This window comes from Zootoca vivipara, chromosome 7, assembly GCF_965207765.1.
Source record: "Zootoca vivipara chromosome 7, rZooViv2.hap1.1, whole genome shotgun sequence".
NCBI classification, from domain to species: domain Eukaryota; kingdom Metazoa; phylum Chordata; class Lepidosauria; order Squamata; family Lacertidae; genus Zootoca; species Zootoca vivipara.
Genome location: NC_142590.1, coordinates 32,839,150 through 32,862,602, shown reverse-complemented (window position 1 = coordinate 32,862,602; position 23,453 = coordinate 32,839,150). Strand labels below are relative to the sequence as shown.

Genomic DNA, 23,453 nt, shown 5'->3' with positions numbered 1-23,453 from the left:
TGGAGAGGGAGCCCAGGAGAACCCCAGAACAGCAAACAGGGGAGAAGAGGAGATTGTTCAATCCAGCAAGTTGAAAAGCTTGAACTGATGGGATGATTGCCATAGTGCTACATTGAATTCCTCCCCCTGTCAAGTATAAACTAATTGGCAAACCAATGTCTGATGTTGTGTAATTTGTTCAGTGACCATCACATGGGAGATGAAACTGATGAGCTTCAAGGTGAAATGTGAAGAAGCTCCTTGTCGGTTTTACCTTTAGCAATTGTTCTATTACACATATCTTCATCAAAAATCATAATTTTGATATCATTTTATTCTGGTGTTGGATCAAACTGCAAATCGAATACAGTGGTGCCTCGACTTACGAATTTAATCCGTTCCGAAGGCACCTTCATAAGTCGAAAAATTTGTACGCCATTGGAATGCATTGGAAATGGAAAAATTTGTAAGTCGAAGCAACCCTATCTAAAAATTCGTAAGTAAAAAAATCCCTATCTAAAACCGCCATGGTTTTTTTCCGGATGTCGAGACATTCGTAAGCGCGCGGCCATTACCCCCATTCGTAAGTCGAAAAATTAGGATGTCGATTCGTTCGTAAGTCGAGGTACCACTGTATGTGATAGTGTATCATTAAAGTGAGACTGTTTCCACTAATTTCAAGAATGCCTAGTATATAACTTTGTAATATGTTTATTTTTCCATATGGATATTATGATGCTTGTGCCATCTTATACTAATGAGTACATAGGATCTACCGACTTAAATAGCTCAAGATTAATATATAATGCAATATAATGCATATATAAGGATTCAAAAAATAATCTGTTGCAGACTCTGTTGTATTTTTATGGAATTCTGTTGTGATTATTGTATTTTGGAAAACCAGTAAGTGTCCAACAATGGATCACTCTTTCATATTTGTGATATTCCAGGAAAAAAATGTGTTCCAATCATTGAATTGTGGGAAGTAATTTGCTTTCTCTGTGACCTCCTTTTAAATTTATTATAATTATAAGTTTCACTTGGTATCTGTGCAGTCACACATATATGGGATCCGCACTTCCAAATACATCATTAAAAATAATAATCTAGAACTAGACTAGCACTTTAGTAGGGTGCCATCACCCACCCCACCGTTTGGTGTGCATTCTCAAGGGTATATGGCTCCTGCCTTCCCAATCATTTTCTTTTCTACAGGTACAGCTGCAACATAATGAACAGATTTCTCCCTGCTATTTCTTCATCCTCACATGGCAAAATAAATAGATGATTGCCACTTATTCTTTCTTCTCTTCTTGTGACTTTATTTTGTATTTATTCTCTTTTTACATTGTATGTTTTAATTTGTTTTGGTTTACTCGTATGTCTTGTGGCATCTCTCTCAGGAATGCTTTGATAGTGTTTCCTGCTTGGCAGGGGGTTGGACTGGATGGCCCTTGTGGTCTCTTCCAACTCTATGATTGTAACATTTTTGCTCTAAAGCTGGCTTTTCCTGCAAGGTTGCCCCATAAAGTGGTCCTTGGGATGAAGAAAGTTCCCCAACTCTGCTTTATCAGGTCCAAGAAAAGGGTTGAGAATTCCTCTTCAAGCATCCTTCACCTAACTTGGTCATTGGTGAAATTTACATATTGCACCTCACACTGCACATACAGATAATGGAGGTAGGAGAATGGATATCATAGACAGTAAATTGTGTTCCATAGTGTCACTGTCATTTTGCATTGCCAGCTACATGGTGTGCATATCTCAATATCAACAATTTTTGTGGGACAAGGCATCTTCCTTTTCTGGTTATCTTCCAAACAATGGAGGTGAACATATCTCAGTTTTCTAACAGGAAGCAAACAGCAAATCCACACTCCTGACTGTAGGTCAGAAGCGTTGACAAGAGCATCCATGGACATGCTTGGGTGCATTCCTTTTGACTGGTGTAGGATGCTAGAAGTATGGTTCAAAACTTACTATGGCTTAGGCTTTTTTAAAATGAAAAGGCAGTTGATGCCTTGGATAGAGGACAAAGGCTCTGCAATACAGCTTATGATATGGATTTGACAACACAACAGTATACAAGTTTTGCTTTGGTCAAGGTTTGCTTTGGCACAGGACCTCTTCCAGTCATCCTACCTCCCTAACTACAGAGGCTTCCCAGCAGACCTCTTTGTACTCTGTGAAGAAAAGCTTCTCAGTTGGCAAGTCATAATAATAATAATAATAATTTATTATTTATACCCCGCCCATCTGGCCGGGTTCCCCCAGCCACTCTGGGCGGCTTCCAAAAAAAACCAGAAATTCTAAAATACAGAAATCCATCAAACATTAAAAGCTTCCCTAAACAGGGCTGCCTTGAGATGCCTTCTAAAGGTCTGGTAATTGTTCTCTTTGACCTCTAGTGGGAGGGCATTCCACCGGGTGGGTGCCACTACCGAGAAGGCCCTCTGCCTGGTTCCCTGTAACTTGGCTTCTCGTAATGAGGGAACCGCCAGAAGGCCCTCGGAGCTGGACCTCAGTGTCCGGGCAGAACGATGGGGGTGGAGAAGCATCCTTCATTCAAGTGACATAAAACATCAGACTCTTCAAGATATCAGCTTTGACTTTCTCTTCAGCATTGTTCAGGACATATACCTGTCAGTGTTTAGCAAGTAGCTTAAGAGGTTTTTTGGTTGTGTGGTCTTCCGTCATTGGTCTTCCTCACTGACCAGTGAGTGGGTGCTTGCCATTTATGCACATGGGTTTGCACTTTCTTCCTCAAGACAGAGTCTTTCATTTTATCCCCACCTCTCCTCCTTTAGAGGTATTAATACTCCTCTAAATGGCATGGAAACCAAGCCTTCTGAGGAGCAGTTGAGGGAGCTGGGTATGTTTAGCTCGTGGATAAGAGAATCTTAAAATAGCCATCTTAAAATATCTGAAGGGCTGTTACATGGAAGATGGAGCAAGCTTGACCACTCCAACTTTAGATCAATTGGCCAACTATCTTGCCACAATGCTGAGTCTTCTTGACATCTTGGAACTCTGTGTAAATGTGGGGAAATCCTGTCTGGTATTAATGCACTTGCCTGAATTCATCAGAGCACTTTCCATCAACAAACATGCTTATCTTTAGCATGGAAGAATATTCTTATGTTTGCAACTATGGCTGACCATAGTGCTGAACAGCTTGCACTCCAAATTCAGTTTTTCAGTTACTTTGCTTCAGCTCAGAGCTAACCCCGTTTGCTATGAGCTTCTTACTACTTGTGATTATGGCACTTAATATTTAAGCTGCCTTTCCTGGTTACTATTGCTTCAGCTCAAAGGGTTACTACATCAGCTTTCTATGTTCATCTAGTACTACAGACTTGATGTTTAATCCAGGATGGATGATCCTCTGGAAGGGCTGTGCTGAACCCAGGGCTTTCTAGGCAGCTCCCCAGCCTTTGGTAAGTTAGTTTGCTATTCATATAGCCTGCTCTTGCTCACTTTTTTGTATAGCCGCTGCGTGCAATCCATTAGGAATTGAGTTGTTGTTGTTTAGTTGTTTAGTCGTGTCCGACTCTTCGTGACCCCATGGACCAGAGCTTGCCAGGCACTCCTGTCATCCACTGCCTCCCGCAGTTTGGTCAGACTCATTTTGGTGGCTTTGAGAACACTGTCCAACCATCTCATCCTCTGTCGTCCCCTTCTCCCATCTTTCCCAACATCAGGGTCTTTTCCAGGGAGTCTTCTCTTCTCATGAGGCGGCCAAAGTATTGGAGCCTCAGCTTCAGGATCTGTCCTTCCAGTGAGCACTCAGGGCTGATTTCTTTCAGAATGGATAGGTTTGATCTTCTTGCAGTCCATGGGACTCTCAAGAGTCTCCTCCAGCACCATAATTCAAAAGCATCAATTCTTCGGCGATCAGCCTTCTTTAGGAATGCCCTTTTGAGTGTGCACACACTGGGGTAAGCAGCCTGCCAAAACACTAACCTAGTTCAAGAAATCTAAAAAGCAAGCCTTCACAGGCATATAACCTGTATGTCTCTGCACAGATCACCCATTGAAGAACTACAGTTACAGATAAGCAAACTGTTTGAGTACCTCCTGGCTGTGTGTGTGCTTGTGTGTTAATGTCAATTTTTAACAAACTCTTTGCCTCCTAATATCCTTCTTTACCTGTTGTGGGATTGTTCTTCTTGAGTTGAAATCAAGATACTGTACATTATATCTCCCTGATCCACTGAGCTTGAAACTCTTTCAAAAATAGAAATAAGATTAGGCTGGTATGACTTGTTTTTGAGAAAGATGTAGTTCTTAGTAATCACAGCATCTTTTTTCGAGTGTGCACCTTTCCTTGTATCGGTGTCAAGCTGACTAGTTGGTAGTTGCCTGGGTTTTCCCCCTTTTAAAGTTGGGGACCACATTTGCCTGCCTCCTCTTCCCAGGGACCTCACCTATTCTCCAAGAATTCTCAAAGGTTATAGACAGAGGCTCTGATATTACATCTGCAAGTTCCTTTAGTACCCTCAGATGTATTCCATCAGGCCCTGGAGATTTGAATTCATTTAAAGTAGCTAGGTGTTCCCTTGCCGACTCTTCTCTTTTCTTGGGCTGAAGCTTCCTCTCTGCATGATTTTTTAGGTTATCACCAGGTTGGGCACTGTTTTCTTGTTAATTTCACGCTTTGTCATCACTACTGCTGACAACATCTCACCATTAAACAGTATGTTATTTCTTCTACACACAAAAGTATGATAGAAAATTACTTACTTCCTTCAGCAACTTCCACATTGCTTTCTGCCTCCAGCAGAAGCCAACTGTCATAGAATGAGTGGGTGGCCAGTGCTGTGGACTATTCCCATACCTGTGCAATTGTGATCATCTTCCCATGAAGTCTTGAGATCCCTGAATCCATACATATGCATGCTCATTACTGCCTCTTCTATGGCAATGATTCTATACAGTGGAACCTCGGTTTACGACTACCTCTGATTAAAAAACCCTCTATTTATGAACACCGCGGCCCCGGAAGTGTTTACATCTTGGTTCCACGGCATCGGATGCGCAGACGTGACCTGCGCAGCTTGCGCATGCTCAGAAGCAATCTGCACAGCGCCTGCGTGCGTAGAAGCGCTCTATCGGCGCTTCGCGCACGCGCAGAAGCATGCCTTTGGCGAGCGAATGCGTTGCCGAGCGAACGCCTCCGCGGAACGGATTGTGTTCGCAAACCGAGGTACCACTGTATCCCAATTCGAAGAGCAATGCCAGCATTTCGTTGCATTAGTATAGTGGTAGTTATTACTTAGGTGCATGCCTTATGTAAGGCTGTTCCATAGTGTTCCTGAATTTCTATAACACAAAAATGGTTAGAAGGTTCAAAAGGTTATAAGCCGAGGGGAAAGCAGTTACCAGACCATTTTGCAATTATAAATGACAAATGGAGTATAAAACCCAGATTAATTATTTAAAGTGACAAAATGCCTAGCTCAAGCCATGCTACCATTGAATTTAAGTCTCAACTTGACAGCAACACACAAGGCTTTCAAAATAATGAAACGAAATGGCAGAAGTAGAAAGAGAAATAGCACTCGTATAACAAATTTCAGTTGATATATTGCAGGCACAAATCCAAAATTGTTAATAACATGTTACCCTTATGAAGCATCTTATTTCAGGTTTTATTCATTCTGTAGGTTATAGAGGAAGCTGACAAGATACTTGGAGAAATTTGACTGACAGTTTGCTTGTCACATGCCTGTCCCTCATGCTTGATTAAGGCTAGCCATAAGAACCTTGTTGGTCTGCTTTTAGCTGTGGTAATTGCCTCAGAGAAGGAAGTTAACATTTAAGGAGCAGAATTTTATTTTTTTAAGCTTTCAAAGAAATAAAAATATTGTTCTGTGCTGTCCCTTGAACAACGGAAATTTCAAGACTCTCTTTTACAGCATCAGTTTCATTTTTGAGGAAGGTACACAAGAGGCATATGATATTTTGGTTTTCTGTTTGCTATTTACAAGTATGGGCAGATTATACATTACTCTGGAAATGTACTTGGGCAAGCAGAACTAGATTCATTAAATATATCAGTCTTATATAAAAAAGTACCCTTGAAACTCAAAAATGTTTTCCCCCCCTCAAGCCAGTCATTGTCTGTTAATTAGTATCCGTTGTTAATGATGAAACTACTCCTAAACAAAAGACAGTATGGCTCACAAATTCCTTCATGATTTATTTTTAGTATTCACAAAGGGAGAAGTATTAATGCTGTAACATTGTGTCTCTTCTCTGTACTATTTATAAATACTGACTAATTTGCAAAATACGTTTTCAAAATATAATGACTATATAAGTTGAGTACAGAGGGATCAATGTGATATCATAGCTAACAATAGATGTTTCAGCTCATTAAGGATGAAACTATAAATTTGGGGGAAACCCATAAATGCAATGTTACAAAAAAAAAAAAGCCCAACCTGTGAAAATGTATTTTATAAGGTGTAGCTTATTCCTTTAAGGGAGGCATACATCTACAATGCTTGGTTAATAAGAAATATAAACAAACTGAGATTACCCAGTCAAACCCAATTAGTAAGTTTTTAGATGGGTGCTTACTGACAAGCGTTTGTGTGGGATTGTTATCACTCACACATGCAAATTTTTCACAGCACCTATATGAAACTTGCTACCAGCTTTCTATTGTTTTTATAATTTTTATTGTCTGTATAGTGGGCATTACATTGCTTATAAACTTTGGGTAGTTTAATGCTAGGCACTTGGGTTTAATTGACTTATCATTGTTATTTTTAATGAATGCCTAATGTCCTGAATGGGGTAACTGTTTCCCTGAAGGACCAGGTGCGCAGCCTGGGAGTCATTTTGGACTCACAGCTGTCCATGGAGGCGCAGGTTAATTCTGTGTCCAGGGCAGCTGTCTATCAGCTCCACCTGGTATGCAGGCTGAGACCCTACCTGCCCGCAGACTGTCTCACCAGAGTGGTACATGCTCTAGTTATCTCTCGCTTGGACTACTGCAATGCGCTCTACGTGGGGCTACCTTTGAAGGTGACCCGGAAACTACAACTAATCCAGAATGCGGCGGCTAGACTGGTGACTGGGAGCGGCTGCCAAGACCACATAACACCAGTCTTGAAATATCTACATTGGCTCCTAGTACGTTTCCGAGCACAATTCAAAGTGTTGGTGCTGACCTTTAAAGCCCTAAATGGCCTTGGTCCAGTATACCTGAAGGAGCGTCTCCACCTCCATCATTTTGCCCGGACACTGAGGTCCAGCACCGAGGGCCTTCTGGTGGTTCCCTCGTTGCGAGAAGCCAGGTTGCAGGGAACTAGGCAGAGGGCCTTCTCGGTAGTGGCGCCCGCCCTGTGAAACGCCCTCCCATCAGATGTCAAAGAGAAAAACAACTACCAGACTTTTAGAAGACATCTGAAGGCAGCCCTGTTTAGGGAGGCTTTTAATGTTTAATAGATTGCTGTGTTTTATTTTTCTGTTGGAAGCTGCCCAGAGTGGCTGGGGAAACCCAGCCAGATGGGCAGGGTATAAATAATAATAAATTATTATTATTATTATTATTATTATTATTATTATTATTATTATTATTATATTGTTTTTCGCTTTACCTGACAGTTGACTGACTGGCTGGGTCAAAGCAATATGTGAAATTGTGCCTCCCCACCTCTTTACTCTTTACTCCAAATCACACTGCTTTTTAATCTTCTTAGAGTTGCCAGGCCACTGAAGGGTGGTGACAAAGATAACTTTCACTTGGCAGAATTCTTTTTATAAGAATGTCATGCTGGATCAGACCAAAGGCTCATCTAGTCCAGCATCCTATTTTCACATAGGCCAATAAGATGAGAAACTTGCAAAGAGAGCCTGAGTACAACATCATTCTCCACTCTTAGGATTTCCACCAACTAGTAATAGAAGCATGGCCTTTATAGGACTCTTAAATAAAAGCTAATATACTGTTCATTTGAGAAACTTATTCCATTTGCACATGTTTTGCAACATGCACTCTGATCCAGCATTTCCTTGTAATTGCTGGAGCTAGATTGTGCATATGAACCCCCTTACCCATAAGGGCTTTCCATCTTCAGAACTGAATCTTCCATTTAAACAAATTGGGACCATCCTGTATGCCTAGGAATGCTAATCAGGCTCCTAACTGTAACTATGGAGACTTCTTGCTTACGTTATGTAAGTAAGTTGATAGTTACACGACTTTTAGAAGACATCTGAAGACAGCCCTCTATAAGTTTTTAATGTCTGATGTTTCATTGTGTTCTTATATCTGTTGGAAGCCGCCAAAGCGGCTGGAACAGTCACATGGGTGGGGTACAGATAATAAAATAATAAAAAATAAAAATATTAAAACTGATTAAAAGCAGCTTTAGGGAGATTCATTTATCATAGTTTATTGTAGAAGTTGCTGTTCATATTGAAATAAAAATGAATTCCTTCATTAATTATAAACAATGTGACAAAAAATATTTGTTGTCCTGTCTAATATGTTTTTATTCTATCCAATATGCACTGTCTACCTCTAAAATTTAATGTAACAGCACATGCAAGCTTTGCTACTATGTATAGTATAATTGCAGTAAAATTGTAACATTCTCATTACTGTATTATCTTTTGTTTTTTACAGGTCAATGCACAAACTGACACAGCTAGAGAGGCTTGACCTAGGCAATAATGAATTTTCTGAGTTGGTAAGAAAAACCTGTTTTAAAAAGCATAACAAAACATGTCTGTTCAGCAGTGTTCAGTATATCAATGCAATTTTCCTCAATTCCCACTATGAGAATCCTGCTGCATGCAGAAACGAGTAACTCTACTATTTTGCTTTCCATACATGTAAAAGCTGCATAGGATCCTGCTTTGCATTGGTAATACAGTAAAAGGAATTCATGTTGAAATATATTATGTCCACAGACAGGGATAATAATGAGGGTGTACAAATAGTAAGTCTCTTATTTGTGGCACACGATACTCTGGATTGTGTGACTTATTATGGGGAAGGGTTGATAGATATGTAGGATCTCGCTTCAGACACCAGCAGCATCACAGAAGTTGTGAGAATAAAAGCCTTAACGCCTAATACCTGACAGTTCAGAGTTTCTGAAATACTAAATCGGCCATTGCTTCTCTGTGCTGCTTCTTCTCAGTGTTAATTGATCCATCCTGGTAGATGGATTCAGATCCAACCACACTCAGAAATGTGACTTATAAGTGATTATTGTGTTAAATATTACAAGTACAACCTTAAAGAAAATGATGATCAGATTAAAGAACTATAGGGTTTTTTCCTGATTTTGTTTGCAAAAGGTAATCACTTGGAAATAATTAAAATATCATTTGGTTTCCAATAATGTTAAATTTATAAAATATACTTTTTTACAGCCTGAGGTTCTGGAACAAGTACACAATTTAAAGGAATTATGGATGGACAATAATTCGCTTCAAACACTGCCTGGGGTATGGATATTGTATACATTCATGTGTTGTTTAGTTTCATTTCTTGTTAATATAGGGAGATGCAACACTGAACATGTTTTCAGACAAGGATACTAACATAATGTTGCATAGTAATTGTAAATAATAAACTTACATTGATCTGTTCTGACACTACACAACTCTGCAAAATTTCAGTTACGTATATATTTCTGTTATATTTAAACATATTTGAAATATGCTATTTCTTTAACAGGTGATGGGTTTTCAATTGATCTAAGTAGCATAAGGCTCTCAGAGAGTCTTATTGCTGCTTATATATGAACAAATTTTAAAAAATATTTCTGTAGCATGCCTCATGCATTTCACTACTGAAGGTTGTCTAGCTAACAAAGCATCTGCTAATCTGACTCTCATTGCTGCTATTTCTGAACAACTAGATCTGCTACAAATAACTTAAGATACCATATCATAATATTTCTAATCATTCTTCTGTGTAGAAGAAGAGAATGCACTCCAGCAGCAGTGAGACACCTTCTCAACAAGGGATGAATACTGCTTATAGACATGCTAGTTGCAGATCACCAGGGCCGGCCCTAAGGCAAGGCTGGGTGGTGCACGGCGCCAGGGTGCTGGGCCGCCAGAAGGGCACCGCGCTGCGCCCGCCAGACAGCCGCACTGGGGGGCGGGGGGGAGCCCTGGAGGGATCTTCGTGCCAGGGCACCAGATATGCTTAAGATGGCCCTGCAGATCACACACATTTAGAATGGTTTTGGGGATGACAGCCAGATGAGTATATGATAACTTCTGCGTTCATATGGTAACACAGGATCATGATGTCTAAAGGGAAAAGTTGTTCTAGGAAATAGTACAGTGAGAATGTGCAGCCCCCTTGGATTTCTGGTCCTAAGTAAAGCACGTACACACACGCTAGGAGCCCTACCCACTGGACTCATGGTTTATCTCTATTTTGCCTCCTCTTACAGTTTTTCTTATCTTCAGCTGTCAGTTTATTGAGTTTGGCATGAAATAAATCACAATAGTGTGAATCCAGCAGCACCTAACTCCATAAGAAAGGCACTTCTGCTTATGTCAGTTCTCTCCTTGAGCTTCAGCCCTCTCCCCAACATATCCAGTGCTGTTGTGGAGGGGCCCCTTTTTTTGTAAGCTGAAGCAGGAAGAGGGAAGTAGGGAAGCTATAATCTATGAATGGAACTCTGATCAGTGTTCTTAGGATCTAACTCAATGGTTTTAAGAGAATTTTAATAAAAGAATTCTACTTCAAGCACACAGAGTAAATTATCTTAAGGCAAATTTCTGTGCCATAACTTAAACAGAGGATAGTGTTGTCTGTACAGCTTTTGCCTAGCCTATAGCACATAAAAGTCCATTTTCAATTTAAATACTACAGTATATGCTACAAAAATGCCTTTGGGTAACAACATTGCTACTTCAGCTCAGTATAAGAGCACTCTAGTTCACTTGGCAATGTGATTTAGTGCTTGTAGAACTTTTTCAAACCCTTTAAATGTATTTATACATACTCAAAGTACAGTAAGTGTTGGATTCTGTTTCATGTATTCATATCTGTTTGATGATTAGCAGTGTCAGAGTTGACAGCTCTTAGACCATCTGTTGTGTAGTGCTCAGGTAGTTCCAATCCAACAACTGAAATTCATGAAAGGATCACACAAAGGAATGGTGCAATTCAGTAAAGGATCCGTGTGCAACATCCTTATTTGCTGCATAAAGAAACTGAAATATTCTTACATTTAGGAAGAACTATTCACATGTGTCTTTATAAATAGCACTAATGATTTTCACTGATATTTTGAGAGCAGCCTAAAGTCTGTGAAATAGGCAAGATAAGTATCTGAGTTGCATTTAAGGGCAGCTCTATGCAGAGCCCATTGCAATAATCCAGTATGGAAGTTATGGGGATGAGAAATAGCGGGGATGAGGGGTCTGTGTGTATCTTCCATATCCTTGTCCAGACATCCCTTTCGGTTTGTTAGCTCACTGCTCTGAACTCACATTTGTTGATTAAGCAAAGGTAGTGGGGTGAACTGAAATATGGGAGGTATGTGTAGGCCTTCCAGTTCCTTGCAACAATCTGTGCCACACTCTGTGGATGCACTTATACCAAAAATTGTTCTGTTGGGATCCTATCTCGTGTGAGTCATTGGGAAGAATCATACCCTTACCCTTTAAGTAATGATCATTGTTGCAGTGTCTTTGGATACCAGTTTAGAACAGTGGTTTTTCTAGCATACTTGACCAACGAAACATCAGACCAGATCACTTTTGCTTCTGTAAATCACCAATACCTTTCTGTTAACTTTAATTTCTAAATATTATTGCTGTTAAGCATTGATGCTTGCTACAAAATGTGAATCTAACCAACAACCTATTCTTATGTGATGTCATCAAGCCTATAGGAAGGTTAAAGCAGCTGGTGTACTTGGATATGTCAAAAAATAGGATAGAAAGTATAGATATGGACATATCAGGATGTGAAGCCCTGGAAGATCTACTGTTGTCATCCAACATGCTACAACAACTGCCAGATTCTATAGGTAAAGAAAGAAATGTTGGCTAAATGTGTGGTTATGTGTGATAGCTTGTTGCTAAGAAAATGGGTTTTTGTTAATAAATGCTGGTTTGGATTCAAGGGTCAGTTTCTTCTGAATCAAGATTAAGATTTCTCTGCCTCCGCTATCATTCATTATCTTGTAATTATTATTAGCAACTTTATCTCTAAAATAACATACTGTTTTTATATTAAGAGTTAAGAATTATTTGAAGAATACAGGTATAAAATTTTGAAGTTTTACTTCATAATACAGAAAAGTGTTCCTGGTCACATTGCCTTGCACCACAGTTTTATGTGTAGAAACTCATCTTTGAATATGAGGTGCAATTATTTTTTAATGCTAGAATCTTTCCACAGGTGTCTTTTTAACTATAATACATGTGTTAGGGAGGTGGGTTTGTAATTTAGCTTCCTGCTATGAATAAATACTCTGGAATGACTTTTCTCACATTACATAAAATCCATGTCCTCAGGCACAAATGTGAAACTTCATGTGCAAAAATACAAAATAGCAATCCATTGTTAAACTGCATGACTTGTATCTAGTGCTAGTTCTACTCAGAGTAGACCTACTGAAATTAATGAACATGGCTGACTTGGGCACATTAATTTCAGCGGTCCATATTCAACTAAATTGTTGCATGAGGAAAAGCCAGTGCAAGGATTTATGATAGCACAGTAAGAATCCCCCCTCCCCCCTATCCTGCGCCATCACTAAATCTAGTCTGGAGGGATTAGAACCCCCCCAGAATAGATTTAGGGGGCTTTGTGGGGAGGAGAGAAAAGTTTCCATGGCACCAATAAAATCCTTGTTGCTGATGGAGCTTTAGCTACCAATGCAATAGGTCTATGAAGACCTATGCGGTTTTTGCAATTAGAAGATACTGTACTGTGTTTGCAAATTTAGGGATTACATGAGAAAATATGTTTGAAACAACTGCATAGCCACCTCTGGAAGAAGATTCTTTTGAACTGACCAGGAATCCTTTATTTCAAAAATACTATTTATTATTCCATTTATTTTGTTACTTCTGGCCGCAGAATAGGCACTGGCCGCAGAATAGGCACTATGACCACTAGTATTGAGAGTTGAAAAAGGGGAGTAAAAGGTAAAGGTACCCCTGACCGTTAGGTCCAGTCACGGACAACTCTGGGGTTGCGGCGCTCATCTCACTCTATAGGCCGAGGGAGCTTTTGGGTCATGTGGCCAGCATGTCTAAGCCGCTTCTGGTGAACCAGAGCAGCGCACAGAAACGCCGTCTACCTTCCTGCCAGAGCGGTACCTATTTATCTACTTGCACTTTGACGTGCTTTTGAACTGCTAGGTGGGAAGGAGTTGGGACCGAGCAACGGGCGCTCACCCCATCGCGGGGATTTGAACTGCTGACCTTCTGATCAGCAAGCCCCAGGCTCTGGTTTAGACCACAGTGCCCACCCGCGTCCCTCTGAAAAAGGGGTGTACTTCACAGTAAAAAAATAATTATAGGGAAAAAATATGCTGCTTTCAATGTCTAACACATCTCTCTCTGTGTCTCTCTGTCTCTCTCTCCCTCTTTCAGGGCTCTTGAAAAGGCTTTCAACTCTAAAAGTAGATGACAATCAACTCACAATTCTCCCCAATGCCATTGGAAAGTAAGTGGTAGAAGTTAATAGTTTTTTCTATCTGCAGTATTTTATAGCACAATCCTATATCCATAATTACTTAGAAGTAAATCCCACCGGATTCAGTGGCGTTGTACTCCACCATAAGTGTGCTTAGAAGCCTTAGTGTCAAATTCATCCTACAGGGCATTAGTTACCCTGTTTTCCACTTTAGTTCGATGTACAGTGGTGCCTCGCAAGACGAAAGTAATTCGTTCCGCGAGTCACTTCGTCTTGCGATAATTTCGCCTTGCGATAATTTCGTCTTGCGAAGCGCGGTTTGCTGCGGCAAAAAACAAAACAAAACCGCAAAAAATTGTCTTGCGAAGCACGGCCATAGAAAACTTTGTCTTGCGAGTCACCAAAAACATCACAAAACACTTTCATCTTGCAAGTTTTTCGTTGCGCGAGGCATTCGTCTTGCGAGGTACCACTGTACTTAGCAATAAGGTTGTTTTCAAGACAAATGTGTATTTTCTGCCTAAGGAGGAAATGGATGCTTAACTCTTCCTGGGTGGGTGCCTGTTGCAGCCTCTCATGCTTAGCTGCCATCCCCGGGCAGTGAGAACAGAGTGCACATGTCCAGGCGGCCGTTAGGGGAATTCCCTCTGGCAACCTGGACATCTGGCTTGAGTTCCTGTTGACTGCTGCATCTCAAATGGGCCAATCAGTGGCCTCCCTATGAGGGGGGGGGGCTCGCCAACTGGTAGGGCATTGGCTGTACATGTGCCCTCACAGCTGGTGAGTCATAAAAGCTGGGGGCACTGAGGAAATAGCTTTTAGCTTATACCAGGATGTTGTCTTGCCTGAGTTTTATCTGAATGTCTAAGAATGATCTTTCCACATCCTGCCCATCCATCAAGACTTAGCCTTTTATATGGATAGGACAGCTGTGTTTCAACATGATCCTTTTCTTTCCCATGTGTTCTGAGGGCTCTAGAAAGACTCTACCTGTGTTGACTCATGGCCTCTCTTGTTGTTTTATGTAAGCTATAAATTTTGCTATGGGCTGGCATAGCTCCCAGTACCAATGGGAGTCCACATCTACTTTTACAAGAGCCGCAGCTTTTCAAAGAGGAATTTCCAGCTTCTTTTGCAGGCATCATTGTTTGTCAGGCATGATGCTTTGGATATTTAGGCTTGGGCAGGTACCTCTTTTTGATGGGCTGTGTTGAGCTCAGCAATAACTAGTCAGTACTTACCCCACCTTGGGGTAAATTAGCTTGCTATTCTACCATGTGTGGAACTACACAAAGACCCCAAAGAAAACAGGCTGTTTGCCTGCAACTTTAGTTCATGTGGTCATATGTTCACTCAAACAACCCACCCTTTTTCATACCTGCTGTCACTCAAGTGTTTTCTTATATAGCTGCCATCCATTAGTATCTGAGAGGGAATGTAGGAACTGTACCCCTTCAACATGTGCTTTGGGCAGATTTCCTGCCAAAATGTTTATCAGAAGTTTCAGACTTTGCGCAGGTACAGAACTCCATATATGTGCCTGCACAAATGACTACTCAAGGAGCTACAGTTTAAGATAAGCAACCTGTTTTTCTTTAAGTATAATTGATTTCGTTTGAAGAACTGAGCACATGCTTAAATCTCTTCTGTTAAGATCGATGGGAATTACAAGTGCTTAACTTGAGCTGTGCTGTATTCATAGTGTTCTTTTCTGTTATACAAAAATTTGAAATGCTTTCCAAATACAATACCTGCTTTTTGTGGGACATGTGGGGGATAACTTAACAGCCTACTCCTTACAGCTTCATTGCCTTGTGTAGTGAGTAATAAACAGACAAGGGCATAACAGCAGCTACATGTTCTGGTAAATAAACTGTTACTTTCTTGATCTATTTCCATTGCAGCATAGGGAAGGAATCACTGTACCACTCTTAAACCTTAACTCAGCTCCTTAATTATAAAGTTGGATCAGTTTTTTAAATTGAAAGTGTAAAAATAATATAAAATTCAAAGACTATCAAGAGACTTTAAAATTTTCCTTACTAAGTACAGTTACAGCATAAATTTAACAACTAAGTATAAAACAATAAGTGTTCTGTAGAATCATATTTATTTATAAATAATAGCTTTGGTAGCATTTTCCAGATGTTTAGCAGGAGCTTAATGAGTGGTAATAAAAAACAGATACATAAATTACTACTTTATTGAGATAATAGCTTTGGCAGACAGTGTTTTGTTCTATTTTTATCATTTGTTTAGCTGATGAGAGCTTTGTAAGATCTTCAGTAAATGTATGTTGCATCATGTAAACTGTCATATATGAATATTTTCATATACGATGCAGCTTGGACTGTGCAGAAATTGTTGCAAGAAGAACCTTGCTTTTCAGTGATGTGCAAGTTAAAACTATTTAGGTTGAAGATTTTTGTTGTCGTTTGATTTAAATTTGCAGTGGAAATTTTACATAAGGTTTCTCTTTTATGAAATGATTATTTAAATAATTTGGGTGGGATGGGACAATTTAAATAATTGGGGAGGGGGAGCTCTCAATGAGTCACAGGTGCAAGCTCATGAGTGCTACCATCCACAACTGTCTTCCACACATTTGCAAACCAGTTTTCTTAGAATTTGAATCCTAAAGGTATTTTTTTTAGCTTTGCTCTGTTAGCTGTTCCTGCAGCAGCATCGGATCCAGCCATAGGAAAGTGGCAACCAGGCAACAGAAATCATGCATAATGGGATCTAGTAGGGTTTTTTTCCTTCTCTTTTATAATCCATATTTATTGATACTTGTCATTTTCATATTTGAGAGACATATTCAACTGTGCAAATAGGATTTTCCTCCCCTTTAGCTCCGTAGTTCTCGGTGCAGGAGGGGCAGGGGCAGCAGTTGAAGGCGAATGCTGTTGCATCCACAGACACAATATTAGATTGCTCCCTTAATGCTTAAGTAATGAAGGATTTTGTGATAGCACTTTGCTTCAATCCTGAATGCCTTTGCTCTGAGCAATACGTGTTTCCACAGAAGCACATATAAAGTTGCTTTATACTGAGTTATACCATTGGTCCATCTATCCCAGTATTGTCTACTCTGATTGTTGATGACTTTCACAGCTGTCTTTCTCAGTCCTGCTACCTGAGATCCTTGAACTGAAGGTGCCAGGGATCGAATTCAGCATTTGGTTAGTGTGGATACGTTTGAAACGCAACATTTCCCCTCTTGCATATATTCTGCACTGCTATTCTAGGAACTGGTGGCAGCTGAAAGGGAATTTCAATAAGTGATAACATTTCTTGTCTGGCTGTAGCATCACTGAAGGTGCAGCATGATCATTTTGCCAGGTGGTCTACTAAAGCACAGTCACCTATGTCTACATCTTCTGTCTGCCCAAGCCTAAAGTGGATCTGGGCCAATTTGTCTGAATGCTGCCTTTAGAAATGATCACTTCCTCTGGCTTGAATTACAGCTTGGCAGCCGCAAGCATATAATGAAAAGCCTAACAAAGCTTTCAGCTGTTCTCTTTCCAACCCACTTCATGAATCACTGTGCAGTTCTCAAGAGGATGACACACTTCAGTCCTCCAGGCTAGTGTGGTCTAGTAGCTAGTTGCAGGGGGGATGTGTGGGGAACCAGATGGGCTGTGGGTTGTGGAGCAGCTGCCTTTAGATTTGTTCGTCTGAGGAATGTCGAAGTAAATAAGTGAAGGCCGTATTGGGCACTTGCTATTTTACTGTTGCCAATAAATTTATGGGGGAAAGCTTTGCTCTTGGTCATTTGTAAATTCTGTTAATGAGAAGTCTGTGTGTACCCCCTTCCCTCCTGTCCTGAGTAGTTGGTAGCCAGGTTTATACCTGCTACATATGGAAACAGGATTTATTGAAACAGTTTCTTTTTAATTCAGTCAAGCTTCCAATGCAGAGTGCCACTTATTAGGATGTTTGAGCAGTTAAATTCACAGAATTATTGCAGAATTATTTTGTTGGATTGTGGAAACTTACTTAATTTTTTCATGTTTATCTTACCCTGCATCAAATCAAGTGACCACAAGGGTGGGACACATCAATTATTAAAAACAAACATCAGTAAAAATTGAGAACAGTATACAATTCATAAATATTATAACTGCTCTCTCCAAGTATCAGTGGCTGAGTACCCCACATCATTAAAAATCTGGATAAAGAGGTAATTTTTAACTTGGTGCTGAAATTCAACCAATGTAGGCACCGACCTAAATTTAAGATGGAGGGCATTCCACAACTTTCCACAGGTCTCTTCACAAGTCTCAGGAGTATGAACCCCACTTGCTGATGAAATAGTGAGTATAGCATCCCCAGCAGGCAGGATAATATAGGATGAGGTTATCCTTCAGGTAACTTAACCCTAAAATTTTCAGAGCATTATAAGTCAACATTAAAACCTTGAAATAAGCACATCAGCATATTGGCAGACTGTACAAACTCTTCAGAACTGGTGTTATATGAACTAAACTGGCTGAACCACTCAATACTCTTACCATGGTGGCCTTCCCCTGCTACAACTTCTGAACCATTTTCAAGGGCAGAGCCCCACATAGAGTATGTTAGAGTAATCTAACTTGGAAGTTACCAGACTGCAGGATCCTGCTGCCAGGCTATCACCATCCAAGAATGTCTATAGCTAGCAAACAAACTGCAGCTACTAATAGGTGTTCCAAGACACATGAATCCAAGGGCACCTCCATACTCCATCAGAAGGAGTGCAGCTCCCTCCAGAATATGCCATCTATCCAGTTTTGAACACAAGAATCTCCTGTCAACAGGATCTCTATCTTCTCAGGATTCAGCTTCGGTTTTGGCTGTCATCCAACCCATTCCTGCTTCCAGACATCGGTCCAACAACTGCACAACCTCTCCTGACTCAGATGATATGTAAAGGCAGTGATTGGTATCAGCATATTTATGGAATTGTACTCCCAATGCAGTGGGCCTCAACTTTTGCTCACTTTACTGACACAATCGCAACCTTAGGTGCATGGCCGATAAATAAGTAAATAAATGGCGAGCTGGGAAAACCCACCATGGAAAGAGTTTTTTAAGCCCTCCACCTCACTTACTAGGCTTTGGGAGGGAGTTTGAAGGGCTGTGAGATGCTTTCAAAAGCCTCCTGCCTCCTTCCCAGATACCTTGCTTACTGGGCATTGGGAATGAGGTGTAAAAGCTCTGGGAAAGTCCCAAGACTGTAGTAAGTGAGGCAGAGGCAAAGCCGACTCTGGACAGGTGGGGTGGGGGTGTTGGGAGATAACACCGAGGCCTTATGCCTTCCCTCAATGCAGCGTCGCCCGTGATTCTTCACTGATGCGACCCATACCCGCTCTGGGACATGAGCACACGACCAGCAGAGCATTAGCCTTGAGGTGTAACATCTAATCCTTATTTATTGTAACGAAATCAAACATAACAGTACAAACCGTACAAAATAAACATGGCTCCTTTTTCTCTCTCTTCCTCAGAGAGAATGCTGAAACAAAACATCACTCTGAGAGAACAGTGGGAGGAAGGGAGCAAACAGCGTATCTCCCTTTCCGCTTATATAGCTCTAACAATCAGCAGCTGAAATGCATTACATACAGACATGTGATCCAACAATCCTATATCTGCAGCATAGGGAGGGGTGAAATCCTAACGGGGTTGCACCACGGGTGGGTGGGTTCCTGGCTTTACGCAATGGCAAGAGCTTTTTGATCCATCTGTCTTGCTTACCTGGCTCTGGGAGCATCCCAAGGCTTTTTTAAAAAAATAATTTTTATTGATTTTATAACAAAATACAAAAAAGAAAACATAAGAAAAAGGAAAAATTTCTATCTCCATTATCCAATACTGATTCTTAACATTATGGACTTCCCCCGTATCCCCCCTCTTGAGTTCGTCCTGATAACTAGATTTGCAGTATTCATATATCTTAATTTTACATCCTGATTTATCACTTAATCCTAATCTTAAACATTTATCCTTACTAATCTTAAACATTTATCCTCTTTTAATTCCCATTCCTATATTACATCATTCTCTTAACTTTTATACAATTCAAAACCATTATTCACTACCCAAAAATCTCCATACATCCTTTTCTATATCTTCTTCTAGAGCATCCCAAGGCTTGTGCAGTAAGTGAGGCAGAGGGCAAGGCCAGACAAGTTGAGAGTGGTTCTGGGGAATCCTGGCTTTACACAATTTTGCTTTTGCATGTGGACTTTTAGAACTGAACCCTTGTGTAAGTGGCAGGTCCACTGTACCTTGAAGAACTCTCAGAATGGCTGTAACATCTATTTAAACAGTGTGGGCCACAGTATGGAATCGTCTTGATGCCATTCTCTGGAAACAGCCCTGTAGGTAGAAGTCAAACCACTGTTCCACCATGTTTCTGACTTCCAGCTACAGAACTGAATCAGAAGGAAATGGTGGTCAGTGCTATCAAAAGCCACCAATAAGTCTAGGAGACTTAGCAAGGTTGTGTTCCCCTAGTATAGGTCAATCAGAGCAACCAATGTCATTTCAGTACAGTTATACCTCGGTTTAAGTACGCCTTGGTTTGAGAACTTTCAGTTTAAGTACTCTGCGGACCTGTCTGGAACGGATTAATCCACTTTCCATTACTTTCAATGGGAAAGTTCGCTTCAGGTTAATTACACTTCAGGTTAAGTACAGACTTCCGGAACCAATTGTGTTTGTAAACCGAGGTACCACTGTACTAAAACTGGGCCTGAAGCTAGGCTGAAATTGGTCTAGACAATCCCTTGTAAAATATGTATTACTTAAGTAATACTGGAAAGTGTTTCTGGCGTTTAACTCCAGCACATTTCTTGTCAGTATAAGATTCAGTTGCTAGCATTTCTACTTAAAGGATTCATGGTTAAGATATCTCTTGATGGGGCCTGTTTATGCATGATAAAATTGCATACAGTATGTCTATTTTGCTTCATTTGCAAATGGGAGGAGACCAATATACACATCTGCCGAAATTACATGTGCTAGGAACTTACTGCCAATCATATACATGTGACAAAATATACATGGATGTTTGCCATATAGTCAGGGTGGATAAAAATCAATGATTTTTAAAAAAAAAATCAAAAAAATCGGATTTTTTTGATTTAAATCGGATTTTTTTGATTTAAATCGATTTTTTTGATTTAAATTGGATTTTTTTAATAAAATGCTTTTTGAGGAAAACATATTACCATCCAAAGGTTATTCCATCATGAAATAAAGATTAGTTTTTTAATTTTGTAGTATAAGGTTGTACATGTTTAATTTTGGGGGTAAATAAATTCCATTAATCCATTCACAATGTCATGCTCTTCCAGAGGTTTTTGTAAGATTATTGGGCAGTTTCTCTGCCTACAAGATATTATCACAGGTGCTTGGTTTACTTTTGCAGTTCTCAAAACTGAATTTGACTCAACAGAGATCACATGCCTCTTCTTCACAGCAAAAATGTTATAACATGAACAGAGTTGAGAAAAAGACCTTAATCCTATTGTTCTACAAACCTATGAATACAGAATCAACCCCTTCAGTGCTAAGTTTCAAGAAGTTCAGTGAATAGAATAGAAACAATATTTTTCTGATTGTTTGGAGTGGACAGTATTTAAGTTTTTCATGTGTAGGCTGGGCTGACAGTCTAAGTTTCTTAAAATATATATATTTTGTTTTTGTTTAGCCAAATTAGTTAACAAACATGGATGTTTGTTTAAGCAAATAACATTTGCTGAAATGTTATTGTTTCAGTTGAATAAATCTATTTAAATTGTTATTATTAAGGTAATGATTATTTTTCTCCTTCCTAAGTACAACAGTAAAGTTGTCCAAATATGAATGATTAACCTATTAAACTGGGGATAAAAAAAAACTAATATGAAAAGTTGTTATTCTAAAAATCTTCATCTACTTGCATAATAAAGTTATACCAGCAAGAATTAGTCTTTATGATTTAAATCAACTATGATTTAAATCAAGCCTTACTGACTAGTGATTTAAATCGTGATTTAAATCGTGATTTAAATCAGTTTGATTTAAATCAAATCCACCCTGCATATAGTACTGCATAAATACTCTTCCTGTGGCTTTATTATTAGTTAGTGTTGACAGTAGTGCCCTAGATGGACCATTCCTCTGCTTCACCTAGAAAGCATTTCCAAATATAATTCCATTATGTCCTTCAAATACATACTTTGTACTGCAGCTCAAAAATATGCAAGATACTTATATTTATATTTTTGTCATTTGAAAGTCTTATGCCTATTTGCATAGTTTGCATATCTGGAATGTTAAGATTTAGATATAAAAAAACCCAGTGATTGATGGCTTTGTGACATAGACTAACAAATGTACTTAACGTTTCAGTTTATCTTTATTAGAGGAATTCGACTGCAGCTGTAATGAACTAGAGTCTCTACCTCCCACCATTGGCTACTTGCACAGTCTACGGACACTAGCTGTAGATGAAAATTTCCTGCCTGAACTGCCTAGAGAAGTAAGGATATATTATGAAATATGATTACTTGAAAATTTCCCTGTCTTTATCCAGAATAAATTTACACTGAAGGCGCTATTACCAAATCAGAGTTTTGTCTCAATACAAATGATGAATTTCAAACATTTTTAATTTCTTTTTTTTTAATAATAATTTTTATTAGAATTTTTCAAAGTACAAAGAAAAGAGAAAACACAAAAGAAAAAACGCAACAATGATAACAATACAAGAAGGGGAGGAAACACAATATCAAGTTACATATTCCTTTTTCCCTAACATTGTCTAAAGGGACCCCCTCGGGCTTCCCTCCCTGTGGTTCTTTAACACATTTATAATTAGCAATTTCTATATCATCTTAATCACCTTGTATATCTTGTTTTCTAGTTATCTTTTCACGTATTACTAATTTCCACAGTTTATTTACAACTTAATTTCTGTTCTAATATGTTACTTTAGCATGTTTTTTAAGATATAGTTTAAAGTCTTTCCATTCTTCTTCTGTCGCTTCCTCTCCCTGGTTGCGGATTCTTCCGGTCATCTCAGCCAGTTCCATAAACTCCATCATCTTCATCTGCCTGTCATCGATCGTTGGTAGTGTTTGTAATTTCCAGTTCTTAGCAATCAAAAGTCTCGCTGCTGTCGTAGCATACAGAAAAAAGGACACATTTTTCTTTGGAATCTCTTTCCCTACAATGCCCACTAAAAATGCTTCTGGTTTTTTCACAAATGTGTTTTTCAACACTTTCTTAAGCTCATTGTAAATCTTATTCCAGAAGTCACTTACTAGTGGACACGTCCACCACATGTGGTAAAAGGATCCTACTTCTTTCTTACATCTCCAACATTTGTTGTCATGGTTGTGATATATCTTTGCCAATTTTACTGGTGTAAGATACCATCTATACATCATCTTCATTAAATTTTCTTGTAGTAGGCTACACACAGTAAACTTAATATTCACATTCCACAATTTCTCCCAATCCTCAATCATAATATTATGACCAACATCATTTGCCCACAAAATCATCACATTCTTTGTTTGTTCATCTTTCGTGTGCCACTCTAGCAACAATTTATACATTCTGGAAAGTGTTTTCGTCTTAGGTTCTAACAATTCTGTTTCCAACTTTGACCTTTCTAATTGAAAACCAACTAGTCTATCCATTTTGAAAACTTCATTTATCTGGTGATATTGGAGCCAATCATCTAGTTTACATTTCAACTCCTCATAGGTCTTTAACTTAAATTGGTCTCCTTCTTGAATCAACAAATCTCTATATTTCGGCCAACTGGTTTCCATCAAACATTTTTAATTTC

The 23,453-nt window shown here is 39.4% G+C and overlaps 1 protein-coding gene across 5 annotated transcripts in view; it reads left to right on the top strand.

Moving 5' to 3' along the window:
- The window catches only part of LRRC7 (leucine rich repeat containing 7), a 172,202-nt gene that overhangs the window by 103,715 nt on the left and 45,034 nt on the right, over positions 1-23,453 (top strand). For all 5 annotated transcript variants that reach the window (XR_015951009.1, XM_088673912.1, XM_088673915.1 and 2 more), the window contains exons 8-12: positions 8,624-8,687; positions 9,379-9,453; positions 11,861-12,005; positions 13,582-13,654; positions 22,007-22,136. Coding sequence is in view for 4 of the 5 variants with exons in the window: in XM_088673912.1 (XP_088530038.1) it covers positions 8,624-8,687; positions 9,379-9,453; positions 11,861-12,005; positions 13,582-13,654; positions 22,007-22,136 (487 nt within the window). In the remaining variant the exon portion in view is untranslated. The remainder of the gene's footprint in view (positions 1-8,623; positions 8,688-9,378; positions 9,454-11,860; positions 12,006-13,581; positions 13,655-22,006; positions 22,137-23,453) is intronic.